The 27,416-nt window shown below is 39.5% G+C and overlaps 2 protein-coding genes across 2 annotated transcripts; both read right to left on the bottom strand.

The window, feature by feature from the left end:
• Window positions 1-2,408: 2,408 nt before the first annotated feature.
• LOC127648354 (telomerase RNA component interacting RNase-like) lies at window positions 2,409-6,409 on the bottom strand. The gene is made up of 3 exons (XM_052133015.1): window positions 5,728-6,409; window positions 5,477-5,554; window positions 2,409-3,257 (listed from the first exon to the last, which is right to left on the bottom strand). Exons 1-3 carry the CDS (start codon window positions 6,016-6,018, stop codon window positions 3,150-3,152), a joined length of 477 nt encoding a protein of 158 aa, XP_051988975.1. The 5' UTR covers window positions 6,019-6,409; the 3' UTR covers window positions 2,409-3,149.
• A 2,096-nt stretch (window positions 6,410-8,505) lies between these two features.
• LOC127648293 (protein Hook homolog 2-like) lies at window positions 8,506-21,713 on the bottom strand. Its single transcript, XM_052132884.1, is given in 23 exon segments — window positions 8,506-9,833; window positions 10,331-10,402; window positions 10,523-10,552; window positions 10,554-10,631; window positions 10,770-10,873; window positions 11,781-11,863; window positions 12,138-12,172; window positions 12,697-12,784; window positions 12,862-12,999; window positions 13,090-13,156; window positions 13,251-13,332; window positions 13,430-13,540; window positions 14,513-14,714; window positions 14,849-14,989; window positions 15,217-15,380; window positions 15,631-15,711; window positions 15,809-15,871; window positions 16,161-16,228; window positions 17,033-17,165; window positions 17,741-17,791; window positions 17,934-18,006; window positions 18,317-18,399; window positions 21,606-21,713. Coding segments are annotated over 23 exon segments (2,124 nt in total). The 5' UTR covers window positions 21,651-21,713; the 3' UTR covers window positions 8,506-9,701.
• Window positions 21,714-27,416: the final 5,703 nt, after the last annotated feature.

Here is a 27,416-nt window from a genome sequence, read left to right as displayed (position 1 = left end):
AGTGAAAATGGTGTCAAAACTTTGTCTATTTTTCCTTGTTGAAAGATGCATATTCATGACCCTGATAGCACATGTACATCTCCCAGACGTCTATTTGATGTGCGTTTACATCTGGAAGATATATAAGACGTTTCCACTCAAGATGTACTTTTTAACCTTAGCGGTATTCAAAGCGCTTTACACTGTGTCTCATTCACCCATACACACTCGCACACCAATGGCAGCAGAGCTGCTATGTAAGGTGCTAGCCTGACATTGGGAGCAACTTGAGGTTCAGTGTCTTGCCCAAGGACACTTCGGCATGTGGAGTCATGTGGGCCGGGGATTGAACCACCAACCCTGCGATTGGCAGCCAACCTACTCTACCACCTGAGCCACAGCCGACCGTTCTTTATGATTCAGTGTGTTTGTAAATCTGATCTTTTTAAGATGTTTAGCAGATGTTAAACCGACATCTCGGAGACACACGTGTGCTCTCAGGGGAGCAGGTCCTCACAGAATATGTCCATAGAATATTTTTCTGCAACTAGAACATCTTTCATGAAATGAAACCAGTTCCTTGCATTTAGGAGGCTAGTTTGATGATGCTTCAAGCTACCAATGACAAATGTAATGGCCTACACATCGCTCAGTGTGACACATTTCCACAATTTTCTTCAGAATTTCCCTAATAAAAATCTGCAGATTCTGTCTGTGTCATATCACGTATATGTACACTTTGGCAAATTGGCTACCAAAACATTAATAAAGGTCCTCTTCCTGGGAACTTCTGATTCACACCTGAAAATGTGACTGAGCAGACGCACATCCAACAAACATTTGATCGATTATGGTATCACAAATCCACCTTGTTTAGTCCAGTGTTGCGTGTAATGCATTACTAAGTAATATTGTAATTAAATTACTTTTTCATTGAAAAAAGTAGGGGATTACTCTTTGACTATAGAATAATTCTATATAAAACAATAATGAATTTAAAATCAAAATTTAAGGTCTAAAATGTTAAATCTTAAGTTTTCTAATTTAACGCCCCAAATTCACAGTCCTCAGCGGTGTGTTTGCTCCTGTCCACATGCGTGTGAGATGTTTGAAAGTGAAATATGCACGCTTTACTGCCTTCGCTATACCTGCTGCCCGTCTTCACACTGTTTTGCTCTTTTTCTAATGTATGTTTATATAATCCTGTGTGTTTGGATAGTTTCATTGTAATTTTATTCATAAATATGGTCAAATGTTACCAGGGAACTGACAAGAGTGACACAAGGGACCCAAAGAGGAACGCGTGCTCTACATTTAGTCATGTCAGTTTTGCCCCCACACACTTACAGTATGATTGTACTAAAATAATTATTTTTAACAAAAGTTATACCGATTTCTTCAAAACAATGTACCTCAAAATTACTAAACTACACCACTAATTTGCATATAAGAAATGTATGTTCAATTCACTTCAGTGAAGATCAGCATTGCTCAGTTATATTTATGGAGATTATGTCATGTGTTAGGGGCAGATTGCTGCTATCTCCTGCTAAGAAAAAAATATTTTACTTTTTCTTTTTTAAGTGAAATTACAACATATAACCGGCAGGTGGCTGCAGAGCAAACATTCGTCTGGTTGTGACAAATTTATTTTTTTGGGATCTTATCACAAGTTGTGCAGTTGTATATTCTACATGTGTACACCGATCAGCCACAACATTAAAACCACCTGCCTAATATTGTGCAGGTCCCCCTCATGCCACCAAAACAGTGCCAACCCACCAGAATAGACATTCTTCTCAGCACAATTATACAGAGTGGTTATCTGAGTTACTGTAGACTTTATCAGTTCGAACCAGTCTGATCATTCTCTGTTGACCTCTGTCATCAACAAGTGTTTCCATACTGCAGAACTGCGGCTCACTGGATGTTTTTGGCACCATTCTGAATACACTCATAGAGACTGTTTTGTGTGAAAATGCCAGAAATACTCAAACCAGCCCATCTGGGACCAACAATCATCCATGCCAATATCTAATCAACCAATCATGTGGCAGCAGTGCAGTGAATAAAATCATGTAGATGTCAGGAGCTTCAGTTAATGTTCACATCAACCATCAGAATGGGGAAAAAATGTGATCTCAGTGATTTGGAGTGTGGCATGATTGTTGCATCAGACAGGCTGGTTTGAGTATTTCTGGGTTGGTGATGTTTTTGGGGCACCTACACAATATTAGGCAGGTGGTTTTAATGTTGTGGCTGATCGGTGTATATTTAGACATTATTAAAGACATTGAACTCAGTATTTTTGTCAAACTTTAACTCTCTTTTTTTTTTTTGGTGTTTTGAAGTGTCAGTATTTGCAGTGATGCCATAAATTATTACAGGCCAAGGTACTCCAAAAACAAGACTTAAGAGTGAGACACGTATTTATTTAAAACATCCCAATTTAATAATTCATTAAGTTAATAATTAGAAATGAATAAAATGTGTCAATAAAACCAACAGTGTGTTCTGCTCTGTGGATGTGTTATAGTCTTACCCCTTGTGTGTGTGTGTGTGTGTTCTCCATTACGGCTGATTTATCGATTTTATTCGACAACTAAACAGTGTTATCGTCTTTCCCATTCATGTCTAATGTGAGGTCTAATTTGACCCCAAACACCATGAAAGGTGCTTTTTTCCACACACCCAGAATTGCGCCCAGTTTTGAAAGTCACGAAATCTCACGCCACTGAGATGAAGGAAAACATGTTTTCAGAAGGGGCCATTTTTGACCCCAATGCCACATACGGGCCACATAACATTACTTTACACGTTTACATAAAATCACAAGGATTTGGAGAGACATTACACAGTTGGAGTCAATTCTCATCAGACAAACACATGGTGCGGTACAGAGTTTAATTTCATCATTTACCTTGATCAGGTGACATTCAAGTACCAAACAACTAGAATACAAGGTATCAACAAGGTCCTGCTAACGCCTTGAACTAAAACTTAATGAACTTAAAAATAATGCGAATCCCACAAACAGTCACATATGGTGCACAAGATAAAACTCAACCCTGAAGCGGCTCTAAATGAAAACAAAAGGACAACAGAGAGGAAGAATATGAAGAGAGATGCGGCAGTGAGGAGAGCTGCTGGCGTTCAGGAAGCGGTTCAGTCTATTTGACCAGCGGTCGGGTTTTGTCATCGTCACAACACTGATGAGCTTTATACTTTTTCACTTCTGCCATATATTTAGTCCAGGCATCTCCTTTACCTGCCTCCACCTGCATCAACACACACACACACACACACACACACACACACACACACACTGAATTAAAGCTAAAGAGTCTTTTATGGGCAGATATAGTTGGTGTGCTGACAACATGTGAAGGACACGTGACACTGAGGGTGTTTACATGCACAGCATTAAGATGAAAACTCCTAAAATCAGCTTATTTCAATAATGGCTTGCGCTCAACATGTGCGCACATTGGATAAGCCGGTAAGAACGGCGGTTAATGTAATGGGCAAAAATGAACCTCGGTTTATTCTTAACGCTGTTTATGACCTTACACCAATCAAGGAAAGCAGTTTAATGCCATCAATGCACGTTCTTACAGGAATTATGCGACGCTCCTGTTCTACCCGCTCCGTACGGGACTCAAACCAACGTCTCCGGCGTGGGAGGCGGGTGCTCTAACAAGGAGACTAAAGGCTACAGCCTCTAGCGTCAGTCGCTAGTGCACCTCTTGAGGTGAGGAGAGTGAGGTTTAGACACTGCACAGCTATCTACCAGCTGACTCCCATTACACTTAATAAGCCGAAAACATGTGTGTGGTCATATAAACGGTGTTAAGAATAAACCGAGGTACATTTTTGCCCACTACATTAACCGCCGTTCTTATCGGCTTATCCAATGCGCGCACACGTTGAGCGCATGCCTCTTCACGGTTTGATGACAAAAGCACAGAATAGCGTGACCATTTATAATGTCGCGTAAACGCTGATTTCTTGCTTTGTCAGATATTGTTTAATAAGCGGGATTTAGAGCGTGACCAGCACATTGGTGAGCGTGTAAATGCGCTCAATGCAAGAAATCAGCATTTGAAATGGTCGCGCTATTCTCTGCTTTTGACGTCAAACCGTGAAGAGGCATGCGCGCTCAACGTGGACATTGCTGACAAGAACGGCGGTTAATGTAATGACCCATTTCGATCGGTTTATTCTTACGCTGTTTAATGCTATCAATGCACGTTCTTACACTGATTATTCTTAATAAGCCGACAACAAGTGTGTGGTCATTTAAATGGCGTAAGACGATTTTGCATTGCATGTCATCACCTTAACCGAATGCGTGCGCATGTTCGCGGTTTGACGTCAAAGTACAGAATAGCGCGATCATTTCGAATGTCACGTAAACGCTGATTTCTTGCTTTGTAAGATATTGTTTAATAAGCTGGTTTTAGAGCGTGACCAGCACATTGGTGTGTGTGTAAATGCGCTCAATGCAAGAAATCACGTTCACGTGACATTTGAAATGGTCGCGCTATTCTCTGCTTTTGACTTCAAGGTGTTTAATGCTATCAATGCATGTTATTACACCAATTATGCTTAATAAGCCAACAATGCGCGCGCGCGCGCGTGTGTGTATGGTCATATAACCTGCGTACGTTTTTGCCCATTACACCGATTTCATATTGCATGTCATCACCTTAACTGCCGTTCTTACCAGTTTATCCAATGCGCGCACATGTCGAGCGCGTGCCTCTTCGTGGTTTGACATAAAAAGCAGAGAATAACAATTTCAAATGTCACGTAAATGCTGATTTCTTGCATTGAGCGTGTTTACACGCACACCAATGTGCTGATTATGCTCTAAACCAGCGTATTAATAAATATCTGACAAAGCAAGAAATCGCGTTTATGTGACATTTGAAATGATCGCGCTATTTTCTGTTTTTGACGTCAAACCGTGAAGAGGCATGCGCATTGTCACGTATGGATAAACTGGCACGAACACCGTTTAAGGTGTTGACATGCAATGTGAAATCGGCGTAATGGGCAAAAGGCATCCGGTTTATTCTTACGCCACTTATGACCTTGCACTGATAAAGGAGAGTCGTTTATTGCGTTCATATGATCACATGCGTTGTCGGCTTATAAAAAATCATATGAACGTGCACAGAAACGCGCACATAGACTGATTTTATAAATAAGCTGATATTTGGGAGTAATCGGCATATAAACGCGCTCACGGAGAGCTTCCCTTGTGATTTCGGTTCAGATTAGTGATTCGTGAAATGCATCATTCTGCCAATTTTTTTATTATTTATTTATCTATTTGACCAATTCATTCATTTGATCACATGTTGTCTGGAGTCTATCCCTCACAGCCTTGCTGTCGAAATATTTACTTGAGTAATGTCGGATTACATGTATTCAAATGACGTATTTGTACTTTGTTACTATGTGATTACATGTAAATAAACAGGTGTCTCACCTCCGAGTCCAGTATCTGTTTCTTGGCCACCATTCCGGTCTTGAGAGCCAACCGGGCACCACCTCTCCTCTTGCCCACCTGAGTTAAGGGAACACACTCACAGCGTTACACGGGCTTTGAGAAGCGGCCAGGACCCGAACAGACCCTCTGCACACATTTCTACTGTTGTGTATTCATGTGTTTGTGTGTATGTGTGTTAGTGTTACACTAATGTTAATGATCTGTCACTGGCCCACAACTGCCATTCTTACAAGGCTGGTCACGTTAAAGGGCTTCTTGTCCTGAGGCGCCTGTCCTGCCTGTTCAGGACACTTCTCCTCTTCCTCAGTCTCTCTCTTCCTCCGCTCCTCCTCCTCCATCTTCTTCTTGAACATCTCCATGAAGCTGCCGTCGTTAGCGAAGGCGTTGGCCGCCTTGGGCGCACCGTGGGCCGGGCTGCTGCCGCCGGACTCCCCGCTGCTGCTGCTGGAGGTTTGGTGATGATGACGACGACGACGATGCTGCTGCTGTTGTTTGCCGGATTTATGCTGCTTTTTATCCATTTTATCTTTGGAGTTTTATTCTTTATTAAATATTAAATAAATGCTTTCAAATCAATTCGAGGCAATTCAATCAGATTTTGCAGTACAACGACAATAGTCTTTTAGCACGTTTAAGAGAGATTTTAAATAAATGTAAACGAATATTTATGAAAATAAAGTTTTTTGTTGTATAATCGTCATGAAGTGTCGCGGCGTCTCTCGATGAAACAAAAACTCTGCCACGAATACACACACAGACAGTGCGGTTAATCGGGCCGCAAGTCCGTATTTGAATATAATGTCAAATCAGGCGGATTGTGGATTAAATCAGCCGAAAATCTTCGTCAATTGCGAGTTTGTTCCGCCAAGGTTTGTTTTGTTTTAACGACGCTCAGGCCATGTTGAATTTCATCTGCAGTGAGAGTTCGTGTGTTGGAGTGACGCGCCGCTGCCGCCTGCTGGCCGGAGGAAGAACTGCAGCGGCTTTAAAATAGAAATAATTGAGTAGAACTGCAAAAGTGTTACAAAATGGACCGGGCTTCATAAATAAAACATCTCGAATTTTAGTCTTTATTGTGTATGGTTCGTTTATCCCTTGTGCGACCGTCAGGACATCATTTTGGCTGTGTTAATGCCAGCGCCATACATTTTGCCAAATATTTGGTAGTTATGATCAGATCTGACGCTAGTTAAAAAACTAATTATAAGTGGAAAATAATATAAACATTTAATACTATTATGGCAGTTTTTAATGCAAACATTTTTGTCCTTAAGGACCTCTGAGTAACTTTTTTAAATTGACACACAAGGGTTAATGTCTATTAAAATTTGTCAGTGTGATTATTCGGGTGTAGTTTATCGTCCAGACCGCTGTGAAAGCATAGAAGGCGCTGTCACGTGATATCTGTCACTTTTCTCAGCGCTGGTCATGATACACCAATCACAGTCGTTTGTGGTTACTGGATGAGGCATTTAGAAACTAATTGTATAGAGACTGAAAGGGGCGGATGTCCGTGTGTTTTGTATGTAGTAATCATAGGGATTCAAAGATTTAAAAGATTATGTTTTCAGTGCTGAAATGCCTCCATTAAGACCAAAAAGTGTCTTTGAGATTTGAATGTGGCTCAACGGACGATTCAAATCTTTCAGCCGCCGAGAAATAATAGAAAAGTTTAAGTCCAATTGAACAATTATTATCATCATATTTGCCGCACAATGGTCCTTACTCTGAATATTTATCGGTGTTTGGTTAATTACTCTAAAAAAAGTAATTAATTACTAACTACTGATTACATCTACAGTGTAATTAGATCAGTGTTGGGAAGTTACTCTAAAAAAGTAATTAATTACTAATTACTGATGGAAAGTTATTCTACAATGTAATTAGTTACTAACTGCTGATTACATCTACAGTGTAATTAGATCAGTGTTAGAAAGTTACTCTAAAATGTAATTAGTTACAAACTACTGATTGCATCTACAGTGTAATTGGATCAGTGTTAGAAAGTTACTCTAAAATGTAATTAGTTACAAACTACTGATTGCATCTACAGTGTAATTGGATCAGTGTTAGAAAGTTACTCTAAAATGTAATTAGTTACAAACTACTGATTGCATCTACAGTGTAATTGGATCAGTGTTAGAAAGTTACTCTAAAATGTAATTAGTTACAAACTACTGATTGCATCTACAGTGTAATTGGATCAGTGTTAGAAAGTTACTCTAAAATGTAATTAGTTACAAACTACTGATTACATCTACAGTGTAATTAGATCAGTGTTGGAAAGTTACTCTAAAATGTAATTAGTTACAAACTACTGATTACATCTACAGTGTAATTAGATCAGTGTTGGAAAGTTACTCTAAAATGTAATTAGTTACAAACTACTGATTACATATTCAACAGTGTACTTAGTAATAAGTAATGCAATTACTTTTCAGATTAATTAGTACAGTAATCTAATTACTTTCTGAAACCCTGATCAATCTCGACCAGATGAAAGATGAAACTGTTCTTTTAATTCTTTCAAATAAATCATATAAATTCTAATAAATTATTCATGAACAAGCCAAAGAATTTAAAGGGGCGGCATTAGATTAGAAAACATACATTTTTAACATTAGACATTAAATTTGTTTTATATAGAATTGTTCTATAGTCTATACAGTATTAAACTCAATTACATCAGAATTAACTGTAATTACTGAATAATTAAGAGTAATCCCTTACTTTACTAAGTAATTAAATAACTCCTATTTATCGATATTGGTCAGCAAACTTTATTATTTGTATATTTATTGCTCGCTTTTAAAAAAGTACTCGAGTAAAGTACTGAAAAGTAACAGATTTACTAGTTCAAGATGCAATAGTTGTGTTATGTGTGTATTATTATAATAGACTGGAGTTTGGGCTTTTTCTGTGTGTGTTGTTCTGTGGCGTCTTCTTGGAATTAAAAAACAAAAAAAATTGTTGGGGAAAAAATGCCTTGAACAAAACACATTTTTCGTACCAATTAAGTTTTTATTGTAGTGCAAAGATCAGGACAGTGACAATACAATGAATGAATCCAGTACCAATCAGTGTCAGTCCATAAACAACATGTGATTTAAACAATGAGAACCGCTTGTGAAAAACACACAAACAATAACACAAATCCACCTCTCAGAACTCATGAACATCAACGTAACGTGACAAAAACATTCACTGAATAAAACAACACCATAAAACCATAAACAGTGGAAAAACTAACACTTCTGAACCGAACTACCCTTAAAGTTTGGACTGACACGGGTCAAGAATAAAGCGAGCGTTTATGAACGTACAGTAGTGTTGGGGCCAGTGTAGCGTCGACCATTTAAGATTCACAAACAATTAAAATATCCCAGAATTCATCCTTCAGCAGCTGACTGGTGATGTCACATCAAAAACAGCCATTATAAAAATGGTAAAGCAGCAAGAGTTTAACAGCACGTCCAAGTATAAACTAACCTCCAGTAATTCATCCATGATTAGTGTTGTTTCCAGAACCAATTCATTCATATCTAAAAACACAGCAGCTCATGTTTAATTACACACATAATGAAGCGTGTAGCGGACATAATTCAACTTAAAATAATATTTAAAACATCAGCACTTCATTTGTTCGTTGCATTAAAGGGTTCCCATCAGCATTCAGTAGTTTCATGTGACATACAAATGCACTGAGACATGTCATACAGATGATTGACAGCTGTCATTTTTGAAGTGTTCAGAAAGGCACAGTGTGTTTAAAGTGCATTCACATGCACCGCACCCTGACAAACATGCACAATGTCCTTTACATTTAATGATTAAAGGTGAACCAAAGGTCTATCTGCTTCATCTCATTCCTACAGCCCAATTAAGACCCTCAGACAGTAAATAACACTAAATAAAACCCCACGACATGCTGACGTGGTCAACTAAAAAAAAACAAACAAGAAAAATCAAATAAACCTCCATCTAAAAGACAATAAAATACATTTAGTATATTGAGATACATGTTCAATAAATCACTGTATTCTACATTCTCAGCAGGATGGACAGAAAGGGCTTAAGAGAAATAAACATCGAATTCCCCGTTTCCCGATTAGGCCACTAATACATGAGTTCCTCCAGGATGGACCTTTTTAAACCCGTCTGATGAATCAAACATGAGGGTTTTCCAGTGACGTCCTGTCTGTGTTTATCTGGGCTTGTGTCGGGCGAGTCCTCTCCGGGCTTGTGTTGACTGTCTCTGTTGGGCCAGGAAAGACTGAGCAGGACCAGAACTGGAACTAGACCGCTCACCAGCAACCTTCTGATGAAGAGCCATTCCCTGACACACAGAGAAAAAGTCATTTACTAACCGAAATCACTTAATAACCTTATCGGAGTACAGTTTTATCCAATATTACAATTGTGTTGCCATGACGACGTAACGCCAGTAAACCTAATAAGTGATTATATCACACTAATATCATGTTTACATGTTTATTGTTTATGTCTTGTGTCTATACTTTTGAAACAGTGAGTATTTTAATGATTATCGACTGGCCCCCATTCACTTCCATTGTAAGTGTCTTACTGTAATCGTGATTTTTCTGAAGTTATGTTTTGTTGCAATCAACATGATGTCATGCAACATGCAAATCGCGTCAATTGAACTTGTGTTGAACATAAGCTTTACATTTCTGCTTTTAAAGCTTCCAGTACCCCCATAGACATCAATTGTAAACGCGTTTCTGATAAACACACTGATGGACGAGTCGAAGTAGGTCACAAATGACTAACATAGAAAATGTCTTTAAATAAATAAAGTGTGTTTTCACTCACCATGTTGTACCAGGCAGAGATGATGAGCTTCTCCTCCTGATCGTGTCTGGAGCGAGTCTTCTCAAAGTCATGCTACACACACACACACACACGTCAAAGTTGATTATTACCACAGTTACACAGAAGTCAAATAAAACAGGATCACTGAAACATAAGGCGTATAACTGCACACACAGCTGGAGTGTGTCTGACCTCTAGATGTTGAATCTTTCGCTCCCTCTCCGGTCAGCTGGTTCTTCAGCGCCTGAACTTCAGCAGGAACAGTGTGTGACTTCTGCTTCGGGTCGAGAGTCTTTATCACCTGAAACACACACACACACAGTAAAAGATCATTTACACAAGCATTCATGATGCACGACACGTAGTTGCTTTCATGGAGAAATAAAATTCAAACTGTATGTAACTGTATGTTGTGCTAAATCTGTAAGTGTGATCTGACCGTGCAAGCTTTCTCCACATATCTCTTGTATCTCTCCTCCATGCGTCTCATGTCTTCATCTTTCTTCTTTAAGATCTCCTGAAGTTCATCAATCTTCTTCACCACTGAGACAGACAGACACATGCATAATAAATCAAATGTCCATTGACCAACTGACAGCGAATCCATACATTCATACGACTTATTTCAATTTGAGTGATCACTCTGTTCGCAGAGTCCCCTACACAGCTTTAGGACGTTTCACTAGTTTTCAGCATCTCTAGTCATGAGCTCTGTGTTTGTAGCCATAGACTGTATGTAAAGATGGATGACGCGTCTCCACTTCCTCCCACTGTACAAAAATTAAGCCAAAATATCCCGGGAAACAGGCGCTGTAGTCTTTTTTTTTTACATACATTTAGTTCAAATGTGTACAGTTTGATTGAGATCCTTATTGTTTTTGAGGCAAATACTGACACAGACTGTATCTTTTTTCTTTTGATTTTCTCCTCAAATTTGGCATGTCCAATTCCCAAAGCGCTCCAAGTCCTCGTGGTGGCGTAGTGACTCGTAGTTACCGCGGAGACATAGCGCATGTGGAGGCTCATACTATTATCCGCGGCATCCACGCACAACTCACCACACCGGGAACAAGAACCACATTATAGCGACCACGAGGAGGTTACCCCATGTGACTCTACCCTCCCTAGCAACTGGGCCATTTTGGTTGCTAAGGAGACCTGCCTGGAGTCACTCAGCACGCCCTGGATTCGAAATCACGACTCCAGGTGTGATAGGACCCAGACCATATTTGGCATATGAAATAGATATAAAAATAAATAAATCAATGAATAAATGAATGAACATGTAGTTAAATACTTATTTGAAAGGTTAGCGCCAGTTTAAGCTTGTAGCGTGTAAAAACAACAGTTTTGAAATAGCTTCAATGCGGTGTAAAATGTACGTATGTGAGCTGATTGGTGCAGGTGACTTCAGAATGACCTTTGACCTGCGGCGGCCCGTGCGACTTACTGTTACTGTCCACAGGTGGCTCTAGATCATCAATCACCTCTCTCTTCTTCTGCAGATCTGAATGAGCTTCATGAAGCTTCTCCCTGCAGAGAAACACACTCACACTCGTAATGACGAACGAAACAATGTCATTTCATGGAAACAGGACTGAAACTTTCAAATAAAAACGGCAAAAGCAAATCGTCCAGAAATGATCATGATTATGACATCACAACTAAGAGCTCATTATCATATGACCGCCCACTTTTACAAAAACACCTACAGTATTCTACATATACAAGTATTAGAGGTCCAGTAGCAAAAAGAGGCTGTTTAATTGCAAGTGAAAATGAATGAATGAAAGCTCACGAAACTCACAGATGTTCCTCGAGTTTTTTCTTTAACAGCGACGACTGTTGAGAGACAAATGATGGAAATTCAACCCCTGATGCTGAATATTTTGTGTTCATCACATACAGTGAAAGTTGGAATCACACGGCATCAGTTATTAAACACACAGTAAAATCACTGTCCAATCAGAAACCAGACGGGCTGATGGGCCGTACTTACAATGACCTGATGAGGCAGATGATTGGTCGATTAGGTGAGGTGGGCGGAAACAAACAGACGAGCCGGCGTTAATTTCAGCAGTTAATGATTCCACACATTCATTAGGTGATATTATGAAATCATCAAAATGACAAACAAACACAAAATCACTCAATCAGTGCTGTCGCATTTCAAAATACACTTTAAACGCAACATGAAACAACATTTGCAATGCATTTATCTTCTGCAACTTAAGGCAGATCCTTCAGGCAGCAAACCTGTTATTCTTCATTTGGCTGATTTTAACGGTCCATAACATCAGTTTAGGCAAATCAGTTGCAGAGGTTTGATTGTGGATGCTTGCGTGTGTGTGTGTGTGAATACTGACGTCTTCAGTTTTGCTGTCCTGTTCTTGTAAAGCTCTCTGCAGTTCTTCAACCTGAGAACGCAAGTCTGATATCTGCTGCTGACTCAACCTGACAGAGAAACAGACCTTTATATTAGCGTCTGATATAAAGCTGATGTTTGAGGAGTTCTGTGACGCGTTACACACCTGTTGTGTGTCTCCAGAGCAATCTGGGAGCGTTGCGATTCCTCCAGCAGGTTCTGCAGTTCTTCAAGTCTGTGCCTGTACGATTCCTCCTGAACACACAACATCTTATTCTCCTGCTGCAGGCGCACAACTGTATCTCTGACACACACAGAAAACACGTTTATATGCACAGCTGGTCATATTAACCTCTCGTGTGTTTGTTTGTGTGTGTGCTTGTGTGTGACTGACCTGAACTCTGTTGGCATGATTTCTGATGCCAGGCTGCCAACTGCCCCAGATTCACCAGCCACAGAATCTACAAGAGACACAATCGTCACACAGTCAGATCAACGACTCAACTATGAGCAGATTCAGAGAGAACCGAGAGTGAATTTGCAGCAACTACACGCCTGTGAAACACTGCTGCTGGACTTGAGCGCATCTCAGTTCATTGGTCGTCTCTCTCAACGTGTCCCGCTCCGATATCAGTTTCTGCAACATGCACAAGTTAGAACCATACCATGAGCCTTTACTGGGTTTACAGCCGAACAAATGTGAGTCACTTCATGTGTGTGTGATCGTACTGTACCTCTCTCTCTTGCAGAAGCGTCTCATATTTGTCGTTGAGGTTCTTGTACTCAAACTGCCATTTCTCAGCTTTCATGGCCTCCGAGGAGTGTTTCACGCTCGACTCGTGAGCCTGACAGAGGAACACAAAACACTTTGATACAGAAGACAAACTAAACAAGCACATTATTTGAGTGTCAGTCATGATTTATAGTGCAAGTAAATGAGTCAAATAAGAGAGAGTCTAGTTTTCAGCTGGTCATGTGATCTAAACATGTTAAATCCCACTCCTGACATGAAGTCTTCATCTCATGCGCGTGTTCGTGATGTTAAGACATAAGTTACTTTAACGCTGGGTATTGTTCAGATATTCGATATCGATTCATATGGGTACATTTCAAATTGTAATATCCCTTTTGTTTACATATGAAAGAAATGATCTCCCGGATAATGCTGTTAATTATACAGGAGACCTTTTAACTAGGGGTACATTAGGAAAAATATTCATTCAACTTATTTTTAGTTTTTGTTTATATCATTTTTATTACATGTTTATTGTTTAACTAGTGGAGTGGTGGTGGCGTAGTGGGCTAAAGCACATATCTGGTAATCAGAAGGTTGCTGGTTCGATCCCCACAGTCACCACCATTGTGTCCTTGAACAAGGCACTTAACTCCAGGTTGAACACGTGCTAAAACCGATACCGTCTCTTTAACAAAACCGGCAGTTCTGTAAATGAGCGCATGTTAATGAGACAGGACTCGTCTGTGCTATGCATGAATATAATTAAATGTTTTTTTATTGTAGTTGTTGAACAACAAGCGACTGTAAAGAACAGAAAGGGTATAAAAAAAGAAAGGATTCGATGACAAACGGGTTGCGTGGATCTCGTCTTTGGACACACAATAACACAGAACTTTTACTTTTACTCTCAACACACAGTGAAACGATCAAAACAAAACAAAATTATTTTCTGCCATGCCAGATTCTTTGATTATTTTCATGGCGAAATCCAGGTTAAAATATAAAAAACACTTTGGGACCTAATTTCAATACAAACTCTAAAGTTGATTCTGGACTGACTAGGTGTATAAAGTGTTGTGACCTGTCTCTTGTACGTGTCGAGCTGTGAGCGGATGACGTTGGCTCTGCGCTGCTCCTCCTCCAGTTCACAGGTGCGCTGCATGTACACGTGATTCCTCTCCTCCAGCAGACGCACCTGTCTGCGCAGATCTCCCAGATCCTCCAACTTACGCTTATACGTGTCCACCATCGCCTCCAAATGACTCACACGGTCCGACGAGTGCCTGAGACATAGAAAGATAAGAATGAGTCTTTAGTTTGAAGTCTGATGACACAAGACTAAACATCAGCTGGTGATACAGCATAACAAACACATCTGATCTGCTGAAATCTATCATTCATAGAGATGAACTCTGACCTCAGTATGTCCATCTCATCTTTGAGGGCCTGGGCTTCTTGAGCGAGGCTGGTCAGATCCTCATTCCTCAGCTGCAGTTCTGCAAGCTCTCGCTCCAGAACATCAGCTCGAACCCGCTGGTCATCACGACTGCTATCCAGCCTGAAACACACAGATTATTCCGCCTGATATCAACCGTTGGGACATTTCTGACTGAATCGGATTTCCAAAAGTCTGAATTTGAAAGATTACATTAAATCATTTCATTCAACAAACATGAAACTAATTTGAGTTGGATATGCCTAGACATTGAGCTGTCAATATGTTCAGAGCGTCAGAAGGACAATGACTGTGGGCCCCAGCGCGGAGCTCTGCGAGGGGCCTCACACCTGTAGTTCTCCTCCTGCAGCTGCTCCATCTGACTCTGCAGTAACAACAGTTTCTTGTTAGTGATGGTGGACGAGACGTCAGACGGCTCGCTGTGATTCAGACGCTCTCGTAGAGACTGAACCTCCAGCTGTAGAGAAGACTTCTCCTCCATCACAACAGACAACTGAAATACACACACACACGTTGATGAAACACCCATATAGTCTCTATTTGAAGAATAACATTTGAAAAATAACAGGACATTCAGCTTTCAAAATGCTACTGATTACGTCATCGTAATAGTTATATCGAGATTGGTTCATTTACACAGAACCAACACCCAAAACCTGACCCTACCTCAAACTTCAACACTATAATGCTGCTGCCATGCAATCGCTGCTAGTTCCTTCAGGAAATGTACATCTAGTTCTCACCTGCTGCTGGAGTTCTCGACAGCGCTGAGATGCATCGTCTCTCTCATCCATCTCTTCACTCAGAAAATAATACTTCCTGGACTGAAGGATGACAGGGCGATCAGAACAGACAGCAGATACAGAAGAACACAAGCCAATACCGTCCCACACAAGCCCCAAAACCCCCCAACACACTCACCTGGTTGTCGAAATCACCATAAGTCTCTGCACTTCCTGCTTCAACAGGCTCTTTGGTGAGCAGCTAAAGAACAAACACCACAAACATCTCAGAGATCAACATCAACCGCAGACGAAGCAGAACAGCACTCACATGATTCCTTTATTGATTTACACAGAAGTGTCTTGCTAAACAAATCGGCTTCTGTCTGAACATCAATGGAGAGTTTGTCTTTCTCAAAACTTTAATATGGAAATGAAGCCTGAAGGAACGTTTGTGGAGAAGAGCACTAACAGGATTTCAGCATGCAGTCATTCTCTGTTCTGTGTGAGATGTAGGAACAGATCCATAGTGCATGTGTGCAGTTCTGTACCTCCTGTATGGCCGTCATCACAACATGCTGGACTGATTCCTCCAGAGTCATGATCTGCTGAATGTGTTCTGTGGAGAGAAGGGCAACTGCCATTAGCATCTCAGGCGTTCATTCATAGGTCTTCATTTCGGTCAATAAAGTTGCAACTATGTTTAATGGAGTGCACACAGAACAGCGTGCCACCCGTTCACTCTGAAGCACAAGGATGGGAGATCTTCTCCATAGTCAGATCGTCAGCCTGAGAGATTGCCAATATATCGTCTTGACATCGGCAAAGTCAACAGCTATTGCCGATCACGCTGACCATCGTCGATCCCAGAGATCATCGTCTAACGGCACAACCCTACTCTGAAGCACACGGACCATGCTTATACATGTCTTTAATCACATATGACCATACTGCAATGCACATGAGATTATCATTTAATTCCACTTAGGTGGCAGCCGCAATTTTTTCAATTGGAGAACCATGGCATTGTTCCTTCCCTTCTATCGGCGACCCAGTTCGAATAGACCTGCGAGCCACCAGTTGAGAAACACTGTTTGGCTGGCTCGTTCTTCAGGATCATGGGTAGTGAAGTTCTTCACCAGAGAAGTTGAAATAAAGTGGACCGATGGCTTTATCAGAAGCATATAACATCAATTAACAACCTCAGAGCTCATGTTAGGTCTACCATTAAAGGTTTAGAAGTTAGCCGTAATAATCGATTTTTCTATGGAGAAAATGGATGGGATGTTTACTTCTGGAACCAGACAGCTCTATGGCTTATTTTATATCACCACCAAAACTATTGCAATTATCTGATGAATATTTGATGTATCGCCCAGCCTTACACAGGGACTGCTATGGGTGTGTCGAGTTCTCTGCTCACCCTGTTTGTGTTCACAGCTGACAGCACAGCCCAGAACCAGCTGCAGTAATCGACCCAGTTCAGTCACATCCCCCATCTCACCGATCAGACACACGTCAGGAACATGATCATCACACACCTGCTGACTCAACACCTGAGAAAAAGAGACAAACTCTGTGCATATTAAATATAACATAGCTATGCTGAAAACCACTAGCCTGAAGGGGGTCATGCACCGGACACGTCTGGCGGACGACATGGCGCGTTCAAACATTCAAAACAATGGTCTTCTATGAATGTACCCACACCACCGCCACCATTTGCCATCAGTCATCGGCGCCCACCAACAACTTCAGAGGTTGCTCAAATTTCTGCTGCGCCATGGAGTGCAACTTGAATATTTTCCATAAAATTCGACCCAAATCGTTATCAATGGGCATGTCTTATTTACTCTAGCCTTGTTCATTCTTTAAGAAGGGAAAAACCTTGGTAACTTGTGTGTACTGTCTGCCACGTGAACCGCATCAACGTGCCCCGTGTTTGATACCTGTGCCATGTCCTAGCCACGACGTGACGCTTCTCGTCCGGTGTGCGACCGCCTTGAGACTGTCAAATATAATGTTGATATTTGACTTCATAATGCCGCCGTTGACCAATTACAATCAAGTATTCCAGAGAGACGAGTAAAAGGTTTGATGGAGACTTTAATCAAAGAACAAGAGGACTCACGTCATGATAATACTCCATCATACTCTGTAGAATCTTCTTCAGGTTGCTGACCTGATAAAATACAGGAACAGTTCAGCCAGATTGATTTAAATGGCCATTTTAAAAACAATAACATTAGATGACCAGTACAAACTATACGTTTACAGAGTCCTTCTCAGTGTTAACAGCAGTGAGAGAGTAAAACTAGAAATACCTTCAGTCTCCAGTTTGTACCACCATCCTCTTTAATCCTGCTAAGCCACGTCTCATTAAACCAGGACGGGTCTCTGAAAAACACACCAACACTTTACAACAGACACTTGAACACTGCTTCACATTTAAAGAATTGTCATTTCGAGTACACATCCCTTTAACATGAGGACATTATCAGCTGTCATATTTGTCATTATCAGAAGAACAGGTGTGTTTTGGTGGTTTATCGGTGTGTAAGACATCAAGAGCATCTGTCAGATCAGCTTTCACATGAACAGATGACATTCCATCACAAACATTTGCACAAACTCACACCTCTTATAAAAGACGTAAACACACACACACACACACACACACACACACACACACACACACACACCTTACATTTTGTTGAGCACATGTGCAATGGCCACTCCACTGGTGAGCTCATGTTTGCTGGAGCACGACGGCACCTGAAACGTCTGTAACTGAAACACAAGAGAAAAACACAGATAAACTATAACCGCAGATTTTGTTTGGGGTCTGAGACTCTTCAAGCCTCATTTAATAATAACTCAAGAAATATGACAGTATCAGGACTTCACTTAATCTTATAAGAACCGAATGTAAACAAAATAGCAACATGATAACATGCTTCAAGACAGCAGTAGGGATGGCAATATATTAATAATACAATTTAGCCCCAGAAAACAAGATATACAGAAATTATGATGCTAAATATTTTATACACAGCATGTACTCAATTTACAAAAGTTAAGCTTTGTTCACACTGCAGGAAAAATCATGTGAACAGATCAGATTTATTTCTGTTCAGACTGCAGTCGCGTTTGCCATCACGTCCATATTAGTTGTCATGGTAACGCAGCGATGGATGTTTTACCATTGATTATGCGTTTCATGAGGGCATGATCCAAATATGAACATTCTTCACAGACAACGGCTTAAAAAAGGGAGAGGTGGCATATGCAGTGTTTGTTGCTGTGTGTTTTAGCGGGGACATCCTGTATTTTGGCCGAAATGACGACGTCCCATAAGGGATGCCTTTTATCTTGGGGTCATGTATTTTAGCAGAGAGTGAAACATCCCATATTAAAGCCTTTGTGTCCCGTATTAAATCATAAAAAGGACGAACGGCGAGACGATGACCTGCGTCCTGTGATGAAATGCTCAAAATGCTAACGCAGATTCACGTGGCATTCAATACTTTATTGCGTTGTGGTTTATCGCAACCGGTATGGGTTACTGCACCTTAGTGCATCTCTTTGGGTAAATTAAGCTGATGTCTGTATTATTATAAGAGGTTTGCAGTGCTTTGCGTGTAACATATAAATGACATATGGTGTTTCATTCAGACATGATGATCTCTATGCCCTGTTAACCTTCCACTGTGAGAGTTTTGTAGGGCTGAAACGTGTATGTGGCAGGGCGGAGGGCGGGGCCGGGTCGTGATCCTACACACCCGGTCCCGTATTAGGCTAATCAAGCCTCCCGAGAGGGATAAAGGTCGACTGCAGAGGATCATGCGGGAGAGAGAGATAGTTTACGGACATGTCCGTCATGTGTGTGTGTGTCCTTGTTTTAAGATGGTAATTAAAATATTATTTACATTGTCAAGCCGGTTCTCGCCGCCTCCTTTCCATTGATCCCTTTACAGTGTAATAAAACAGGCTGAACTTTTGAAGTCATGTTTATTGAAAATTCAGTTTATAATGATCCTACTGCGTGGCCGTCATTATTGTATTAAATTTGAAGTGCCCTGTGAAGGCATTAATTCTGCTGTATGGAGCTCTGTATGTTTTCTGTAATAAAACATTAAATCCAATCTGACCGTTCAGACTTGAGACGCATTAAGAAATCAGATTTTAATCGGATTCCAAGCCACCTACGAATGTGGTTTGGATGAGGCTTGTAAAAAAACTTGGTGTTTTTTCCTGTTCAGACTCAAAAACCTAAACAGATTTGAGTGACAGCCTCCAAAAAATATCAGATTTTGTCTGCCTGTGTGAATGTAGCCGTATTGTTTCTATTGACAAAACTGTTGGTATTTTGGAACTGACACAAAGATGATCTAGTACTTCTGTTTAGTTTAACCCTTGTGTGACCTTCGGGACATTTTTGTCTTTTTAATTTTGTTTTTCAATAATTTGGGCTATTTGAATGCCAGCGTCATACATTTGGCCAAAGGTGTGTATTTTTGATATTTCAACCTTCCTATAATACATCTATAACACACTGTGTACACAAAATAGTTACACTCATTAAAGCATAAATTGTGGTGGTGGTGGTGTAGTGGTCTAAAGCACATCACTGGTAATCAGAAGGTTGCTGGTTTGATCCCCACAGCCACCACCATTGTGTCCTTGAGCAAGGCACTTAACTCCAGGTTGCTCCGGGGGGATTGTCCCTGTAATAAGTGCACTGTAAGTCGCTTTGGATAAAAGCATCTGCCAAATGCATAAATGTAAATGTTTAATATTTTCCACCAGATGTCGCCATTTTCCTCATGTTTAGCCTGTGGAGCAAATACAATCTTTTCACGTATTCTCTGTTTACTGTATTATAGAGACCTGCAGGACAACTGAATAAATGATGCAGATAAAATTGTGTGTTTGTGTTGGTATGAATGTCAGAGTGTGTTTTGTATGCGTGTATTGAGAAGTGTGTGAGTGTGTAAAAAAACAACAATGGCATTGTGTAAACAAACTGGCATTTAAAGGGTTAAATGTATGAATATTTGGTAGTTATACTCAGGAATAATGTTGGTTAAAAAACATCTAAGGGAGTGAAAGTGGAAAATAATATTAATATAAAATAATATTATGGCAGATTTTTGATGTGGACATTTTTGTCCTCTTAAGGACCTCTGAGTAACTTTATTTAAATCGACACACAAGGGTTAAGTTATTGGCAAATCATTTCTCAAAATAGTCAAGTACTGGCCAATCAATCAGCCTGGATGATATATCAGTCACTAGTTTACCAATATTGACCCCAAACTGATATAATGAAACTATTTTAAGAGATAACAATTTTTCTGATAAGTTTGTGCCTAGTTTGGTTAAATGGGATGATTAAAGTGTCAAATACAAATAGAAATGGGAAACAGCATCTTAATTTTGAGATTACAGTCAGTTTTGTCCACATACAGCATTGGGACCTCTAAATAAACTAAAAGCCTGTAATCTGAACTGATCATGATTGATGAACAGCTGTTATTGACATCAGACAAAAGTGAGTTTATTGACAAAGTCATTTGTTTCTCAACTGTGTTGAAGAGTGACTATTTTAGAAGGGCAAATTGTAATTAAATGTACATAATTTATCAGGACAATATTTGAGTTTAAATCATGTTTAAGTTGTTTTAAATGGTTTTAAATGGTCATAATCTGTTATAAAACACTCTTTAGTACTTTGGTCAGTTACATAAAGAGTTTTACACACACACATACATAGCTTTTATGAGTTCATTTGAGAGATAAAGGACTGATTAATAAACAGAAAACAGATTTAAAGAAAATAAGAGTTACACAGCGAGTAAAATCTGAGAAGTTTGCACCTGCTGCTGCTAACAGGCTAACGTGCTCAACACAAACAAACTACTTTACTGTCATTAAACACACACAAACTCACTCTTAATGTCACTCTAAATGAATTAAATTAGTTTATAACTCACCCAGATGAATAAAGAATCACTCAGTTGGTGATTATTGAGGCTCATGGTGCCGGTTTGTGCTGTAACACACACTAGCAGCGCTGCTACATGCGCGCACACGAGCCGAGCGCGTCACCGACACACGTATTTACCAAACGCGCTTTCTCCGACGATCCTACGGGCTTCTGTGGGACGCTCGTCACCATAGCAACAGAGTAAACAGTACAAATTATTTGTTATATTAATTATAGCTTGTATAAATTATTATAATATGTTTCATTAGAACAATACTATTTGTCATATTATTAATTGAAATTATATGTTAATTATATAATTAAAATATGATATAATGTATTTCTGTAACACATACAGTAAATCAAGATAAAGACCTCATCACATATAATGTAAAAATATATAATATATGATTTTTATACTGTATAGTGTGTTGTTAAGGGGAATAAATGTTCAGAGAGATGATCATTGGGACTCTTTTAACCCTTGTGCGACCTTTTCTTTCGATCATATTGGCCAATGGCATAAATTTAGTGAAAGGTGTGTATTTTTGGGGTAATTTTGATTTTTCAACCTCAGTTCCTATAATACATCTATAACACACAGTGTACACAAAATAGTTTCACTCGGGACCTTCAGGACAAAAAATGTCCCCATTAAAACTACAATATTTGATCCCAGTGTCATTAAAGGATATTATACTTTCATTCTGGAGCTGCAAAATGTAAATTTTTAATATTGTCCACCAGATGGCGCCGTTTTTCTCATGTTTATCCTATGGAGCAAATACAAGCTTTCCCCTATTCTCTGTTTACTGTATTATAGAGACCTGCAGGACAACTGAATACATGATGCAGATAAAATTGTGTCTGTGTGTTAGTATGAATATCAGAGTGTATATGTATGTGTGTATTGAGAAATTCACTGTAGGAAAAAAATAATGCATCCAAATTAATGTTGTTGCTAATCATTGATATATCCCAGACTGTGATAATCCAAAACAACTAATTCCCCTTAGCATTTAGTTTATGGAAAATAATAATTGTGTGTGTGTGTGTGTGTGTGTGTGTGTGTGTGTGTGTGTGTGTGTGTGTGTGTGTGTGTGTTTCTTCATTAAAAACAACAATGGCATTATATAAACAAACTGGCATTTAAAGGGTTAAAATCTTTAAAACGAATTAATATTTGGTAGTTGTGATCAGGACTGGTGATGGTTAACATAAAAAAGTGAAAGTGGAAAATAATAGTAATATATAATATTATTATTGCAGTTTTTTGATGCAGACATTTTAATCCTCTAAGGACCTCTGGTTACTTTTTTAATTTGACACACAAGGTCTAAACAGGATGACAAGTACTTCAAAGGAACACTAATCTGCCCAATGGCAACTTTAAATAGGAGTGGTGGTGGTGGCGTAGTGGGCTAAAGCACATAACTGGTAATCAGAAGGTTGCTGGTTCGATCCCCACAGCCACCACCATTGTGTCCTTGAGCAAGACACTTAACTCCAGGTTGCTCCGGGGGGATTGTCCCTGTAATAAGGGCACTGTAAGACACTTTGGATAAAAGCGTCTGCCAAATGCATAAATGTAAATGTAAATAAAACATTATAATTTGGCATAAAACTGCATAATTAGCTCTAAATGGAACTTAAAACAGAATGATAACCACCAATTATACATTACTATAATTAACATTCCTAAAAAGTCCCAAAACCTTCAGCAAACCTACCTCATTAATGATTATTTAACACAACAGCCACTAGCAAGTCCCAAATCATAACAACTTTCATTACAATGTGCAATGATTTCATTTTTGTTAATTTTGTAATTTACATTAATATCCATAAACCAGTGTTGTGTACATATAATTGATTTGGGGAATAAATGAAATACAAACTGCTGAAACAGGAACGTAACATGTGGACTGTTTTATTTGGGCCAGTAATGAACCACACAGAACCCCCTAGCAACTCCATAGCAATGTGCTAAAAACACAGAGAACACTTTAGCAACAACCCGGCAACCACCAGAAGACCCTTGTCTTGCTTGGGCAAGCACAAATGACATCTTATCAAAACAAGTGAAAAATAATTTGTCATTTACTTGATTTTATTAATTGATTGACTTTTCAGAGTTTGAACTTGATTATCTTCATTATTATGTAGTTGAAAACATGCAATGATCTTTACAATCTAAATGTTTTTTGAATCACTTTGATTTAATTTAAAGTTTTAATGTGGCAATTGATCTTAATTGATCTAAAATTGACTTTCAATGAATGCAACATTACTGTCATAAACATGCTTCTGAAACTGTATAAATCTGTTGTTTACTTTAGAATGTATTTGTTCATCACCGTACCAACTACAGAAGGTCACATGACGACATGAAGTTCATCACATAGTGGCTCTTCCAGGAGTAATAAACACATGAAGACACAAACACTAAACACCGTCATGGTAACACATGTGAGATTTAAATAATGCAGTAAACATCTAAATAACATCAAATATAACACAGAACACCCCAGTGTACATAACTGATATTAAAAACAAGAAGAAACAGAACTATTCCCATAAAATATAATGAAATGTAAAAGGTCATGCAGGGAATTGTGGGAACGCCCGATTACTGTAATTTTAACAATAATTTACTGTAAAAAGTAAATGTACTCTCTTGTTCTTTTTACCATTAATTATACAGGAAAATCTTACTTTTTACATTTAAATAATGAAATTTTTACATCATTTTACTGCAAAAACTACTGTATTGTCTTTTAAAATACAGTGAGGAAAATAAGTATTTGAACACCCTGCTATTTTGCAAGTTCTCCCACTTGGAAATCATGGAGGGGTCTGAAATTGTCATCGTAGGTGCATGTCCACTGTGAGAGACATAATCTAAAAAAAAAACAGAAATCACAATATATGATTTTTTAACTATTTATTTGTATGATACAGCTGCAAATAAGTATTTGAACACCTGTCTATCAGCTAGAATTCTGACCCTCAAAGACCTGTTAGTCTGCCTTTAAAATGTCCACCTCCACTCCATTTATTATCCTAAATTAGATGCACCTGTTTGAGGTCGTTAGCTGCATAAAGACACCTGTCCACCCCATACAATCAGTAAGAATCCAACTACTAACATGGCCAAGACCAAAGAGCTGTCCAAAGACACTAGAGACAAAATTGTACACCTCCACAAGGCTGGAAAGGGCTACGGGGAAATTGCCAAGCAGCTTGGTGAAAAAAGGTCCACTGTTGGAGCAATCATTAGAAAATGGAAGAAGCTAAACATGACTGTCAATCTCCCTCGGACTGGGGCTCCATGCAAGATCTCACCTCGTGGGGTCTCAATGATCCTAAGAAAGGTGAAAAATCAGCCCAGAACTACACGGAAGGAGCTGGTCAATGACCTGAAAAGAGCTGGGACCACAGTTTCCAAGGTTACTGTTGGTAATACAGTAAGACGTCATGGTTTGAAATCATGCATGGCACGGAAGGTTCCCCTGCTTAAACCAGCACATGTCAAGGCCCGTCTTAAGTTTGCCAATGACCATTTGGATGATCCAGAGGAGTCATGGGAGAAAGTCATGTGGTCAGATGAGACCAAAATAGAACTTTTTGGTCATAATTCCACTAACCGTGTTTGGAGGAAGAAGAATGATGAGTACCATCCCAAGAACACCATCCCTACTGTGAAGCATGGGGGTGGTAGCATCATGCTTTGGGGGTGTTTTTCTGCACATGGGACAGGGCTGACTGCACTGTATTAAGGAGAGGATGTATTGCGAGATTTTGGGGAACAACCTCCTTCCCTCAGTTAGAGCATTGAAGATGGGTCGAGGCTGGGTCTTCCAACATGACAATGACCCGAAGCACACAGCCAGGATAACCAAGGAGTGGCTCTGTAAGAAGCATATCAAGGTTCTGGCATGGCCTAGCCAGTCTCCAGACCTAAACCCAATAGAGAATCTTTGGAGGGAGCTCAAACTCCGTGTTTCTCAGCGACAGCCCAGAAACCTGACTGATCTAGAGAAGATCTGTGTGGAGGAGTGGGCCAAAATCCCTCCTGCAGTGTGTGCAAACCTGGTGAAAAACTACAGGAAACGCTTAATTGCAAACAAAGGCTACTGTACCAAATATTAACATTGATTTTCTCAGGTGTTCAAATACTTATTTGCAGCTGTATCATACAAATAAATAGTTAAAAAATCATACATTGTGATTTCTGGATTTTCTTTTTTAGATTATGTCTCTCACAGTGGACATGCACCTACAATGACAATTTCAGACCCCTCCATGATTTCCAAGTGGGAGAACTTGCAAAATAGCAGGGTGTTCAAATACTTATTTTCCTCACTGTATATTAAAACATTTTACTGTATATTTTACTGTTAATATTTGTTAATCAATTAACGTTTTATTTCTATAGAATCAAAATGATGTTTAAATAACCAAAACTGCAATACTGCCATTATCTTAACAGGGATTTGAGGGTCACCAGAGACGTTTCCAAGCAACCCAACTGATAAACATTCCTGCTACGCTAGCATTTGTGCTACAGGGGAACAATCATCAAAAGTGTAATTTACTGTGTTTTGTGCACCAGTCTCTGCAACTGTTAACTAAATAAGCTTTAATGGCTTATAATGTAGGAACTTTGACTCATCGATCGATATAATTTAATCAAAGTTCATGTTTATCACTATCTTAGTACATCTGTATGGGTGCCAACATGTTTGTGTGTCGTCACGCACCCACATCCATGCAAAAACATTGCAGACACGGTACAAACCTGTTAAGTCGCACAAGTGGTCCCCAAAGGAAGAACTTTTCATGGTTCGACATCATGGATGGTGTGTTGGGACAATGTCCCGCTGTTAGTGGAGAGACCACTCGGGACACCATGGCAGTTAAAGCTGACCTGAGTTGTCAGGTTTAACTTATCTTGCTAGCTCGCTAATGTTTACAAACAATGTCAAATTGATATTCTAGATAACTAGCAGGGCTGGACTGGTAATCTGGCATACCGGGTATTTTCCTGGTGGGCCGACGCACTTTTGGGCCAATCAGGGACGTAATGTCCATCAGGAGAACCGAGGAGGTTGGTGGTTCAAATGTGTTGAATGTGCATAAGCAACAATGAGGCGCCCTGATAACTAGACAACATGTGTATTTGGTTTGGCTTGTGAAATGGGCAGGGTGTGTGTCATTTGCACCAGGACGGTGGGTTTGAGGGCAACGCTGAGGGGCTTTTGGCCCAATGGTGGGAATGCAGAGCAATTTTGGTCTCATGGCTCAAGGTCTGAGGCTATTGGCCATGGCTTACCTTTTTTACATTTACAATATTTAATATTTAATATTTATTATTATTATTTTGCATTTTAGTGATTTTTATTTATATCCATTAAACACTGTTCAAAAGTTCGAAAGTATCTGTCATACTTATGTTAAAGTCAAGACAACTTTAAAGATACTGACTCATGTTTTTGAGAACAAAATAAAAAATTAAGTAACATATTAAATTGACTTTTAAGTCCATCTCACAATCCTTCCAACCTCCGCATGATCTGCTGAAACCACCTTAAATCTTAAGAACCAGACGGAAATATATCTCTTATGAACACTTCACTAGTCAACAAGCTTCATGGCACTTACTATTTAATGATTTATTTGAAACAATTATTCTCTGTCTCTTCTGATCTAGCGCTACACTACTCTAGCTACTCGTGGAACTTGGCAGTGCGACACTGCAGATGATCAAATGTTACTGTGATTTACTGTTGATACAGTTTAACAGGTAAAATCCTCA

The sequence above is a fragment of the Xyrauchen texanus genome, chromosome 8, assembly GCF_025860055.1.
Source record: "Xyrauchen texanus isolate HMW12.3.18 chromosome 8, RBS_HiC_50CHRs, whole genome shotgun sequence".
In the NCBI taxonomy this organism is placed as follows: domain Eukaryota; kingdom Metazoa; phylum Chordata; class Actinopteri; order Cypriniformes; family Catostomidae; genus Xyrauchen; species Xyrauchen texanus.
Note: the sequence above shows the minus strand (reverse complement) of the source record. Positions and strands in the feature narration are given on the sequence as shown.

Coding starts and splice junctions, on each gene's coding strand:
- LOC127648354 (XM_052133015.1), bottom strand. CDS start 6,018: ATGGATAAAAAGCAGCATAAATCCGGCAAACAACAGCAGCAGCATCGT. Junction 5,555..5,727: donor CCTTTAACGTGACCAGCCTT/GTAAGAATGGCA, acceptor CCCTTAACTCAG/GTGGGCAAGAGGAGAGGTGG. Junction 3,258..5,476: donor AACAGATACTGGACTCGGAG/GTGAGACACCTG, acceptor GTGTTGATGCAG/GTGGAGGCAGGTAAAGGAGA.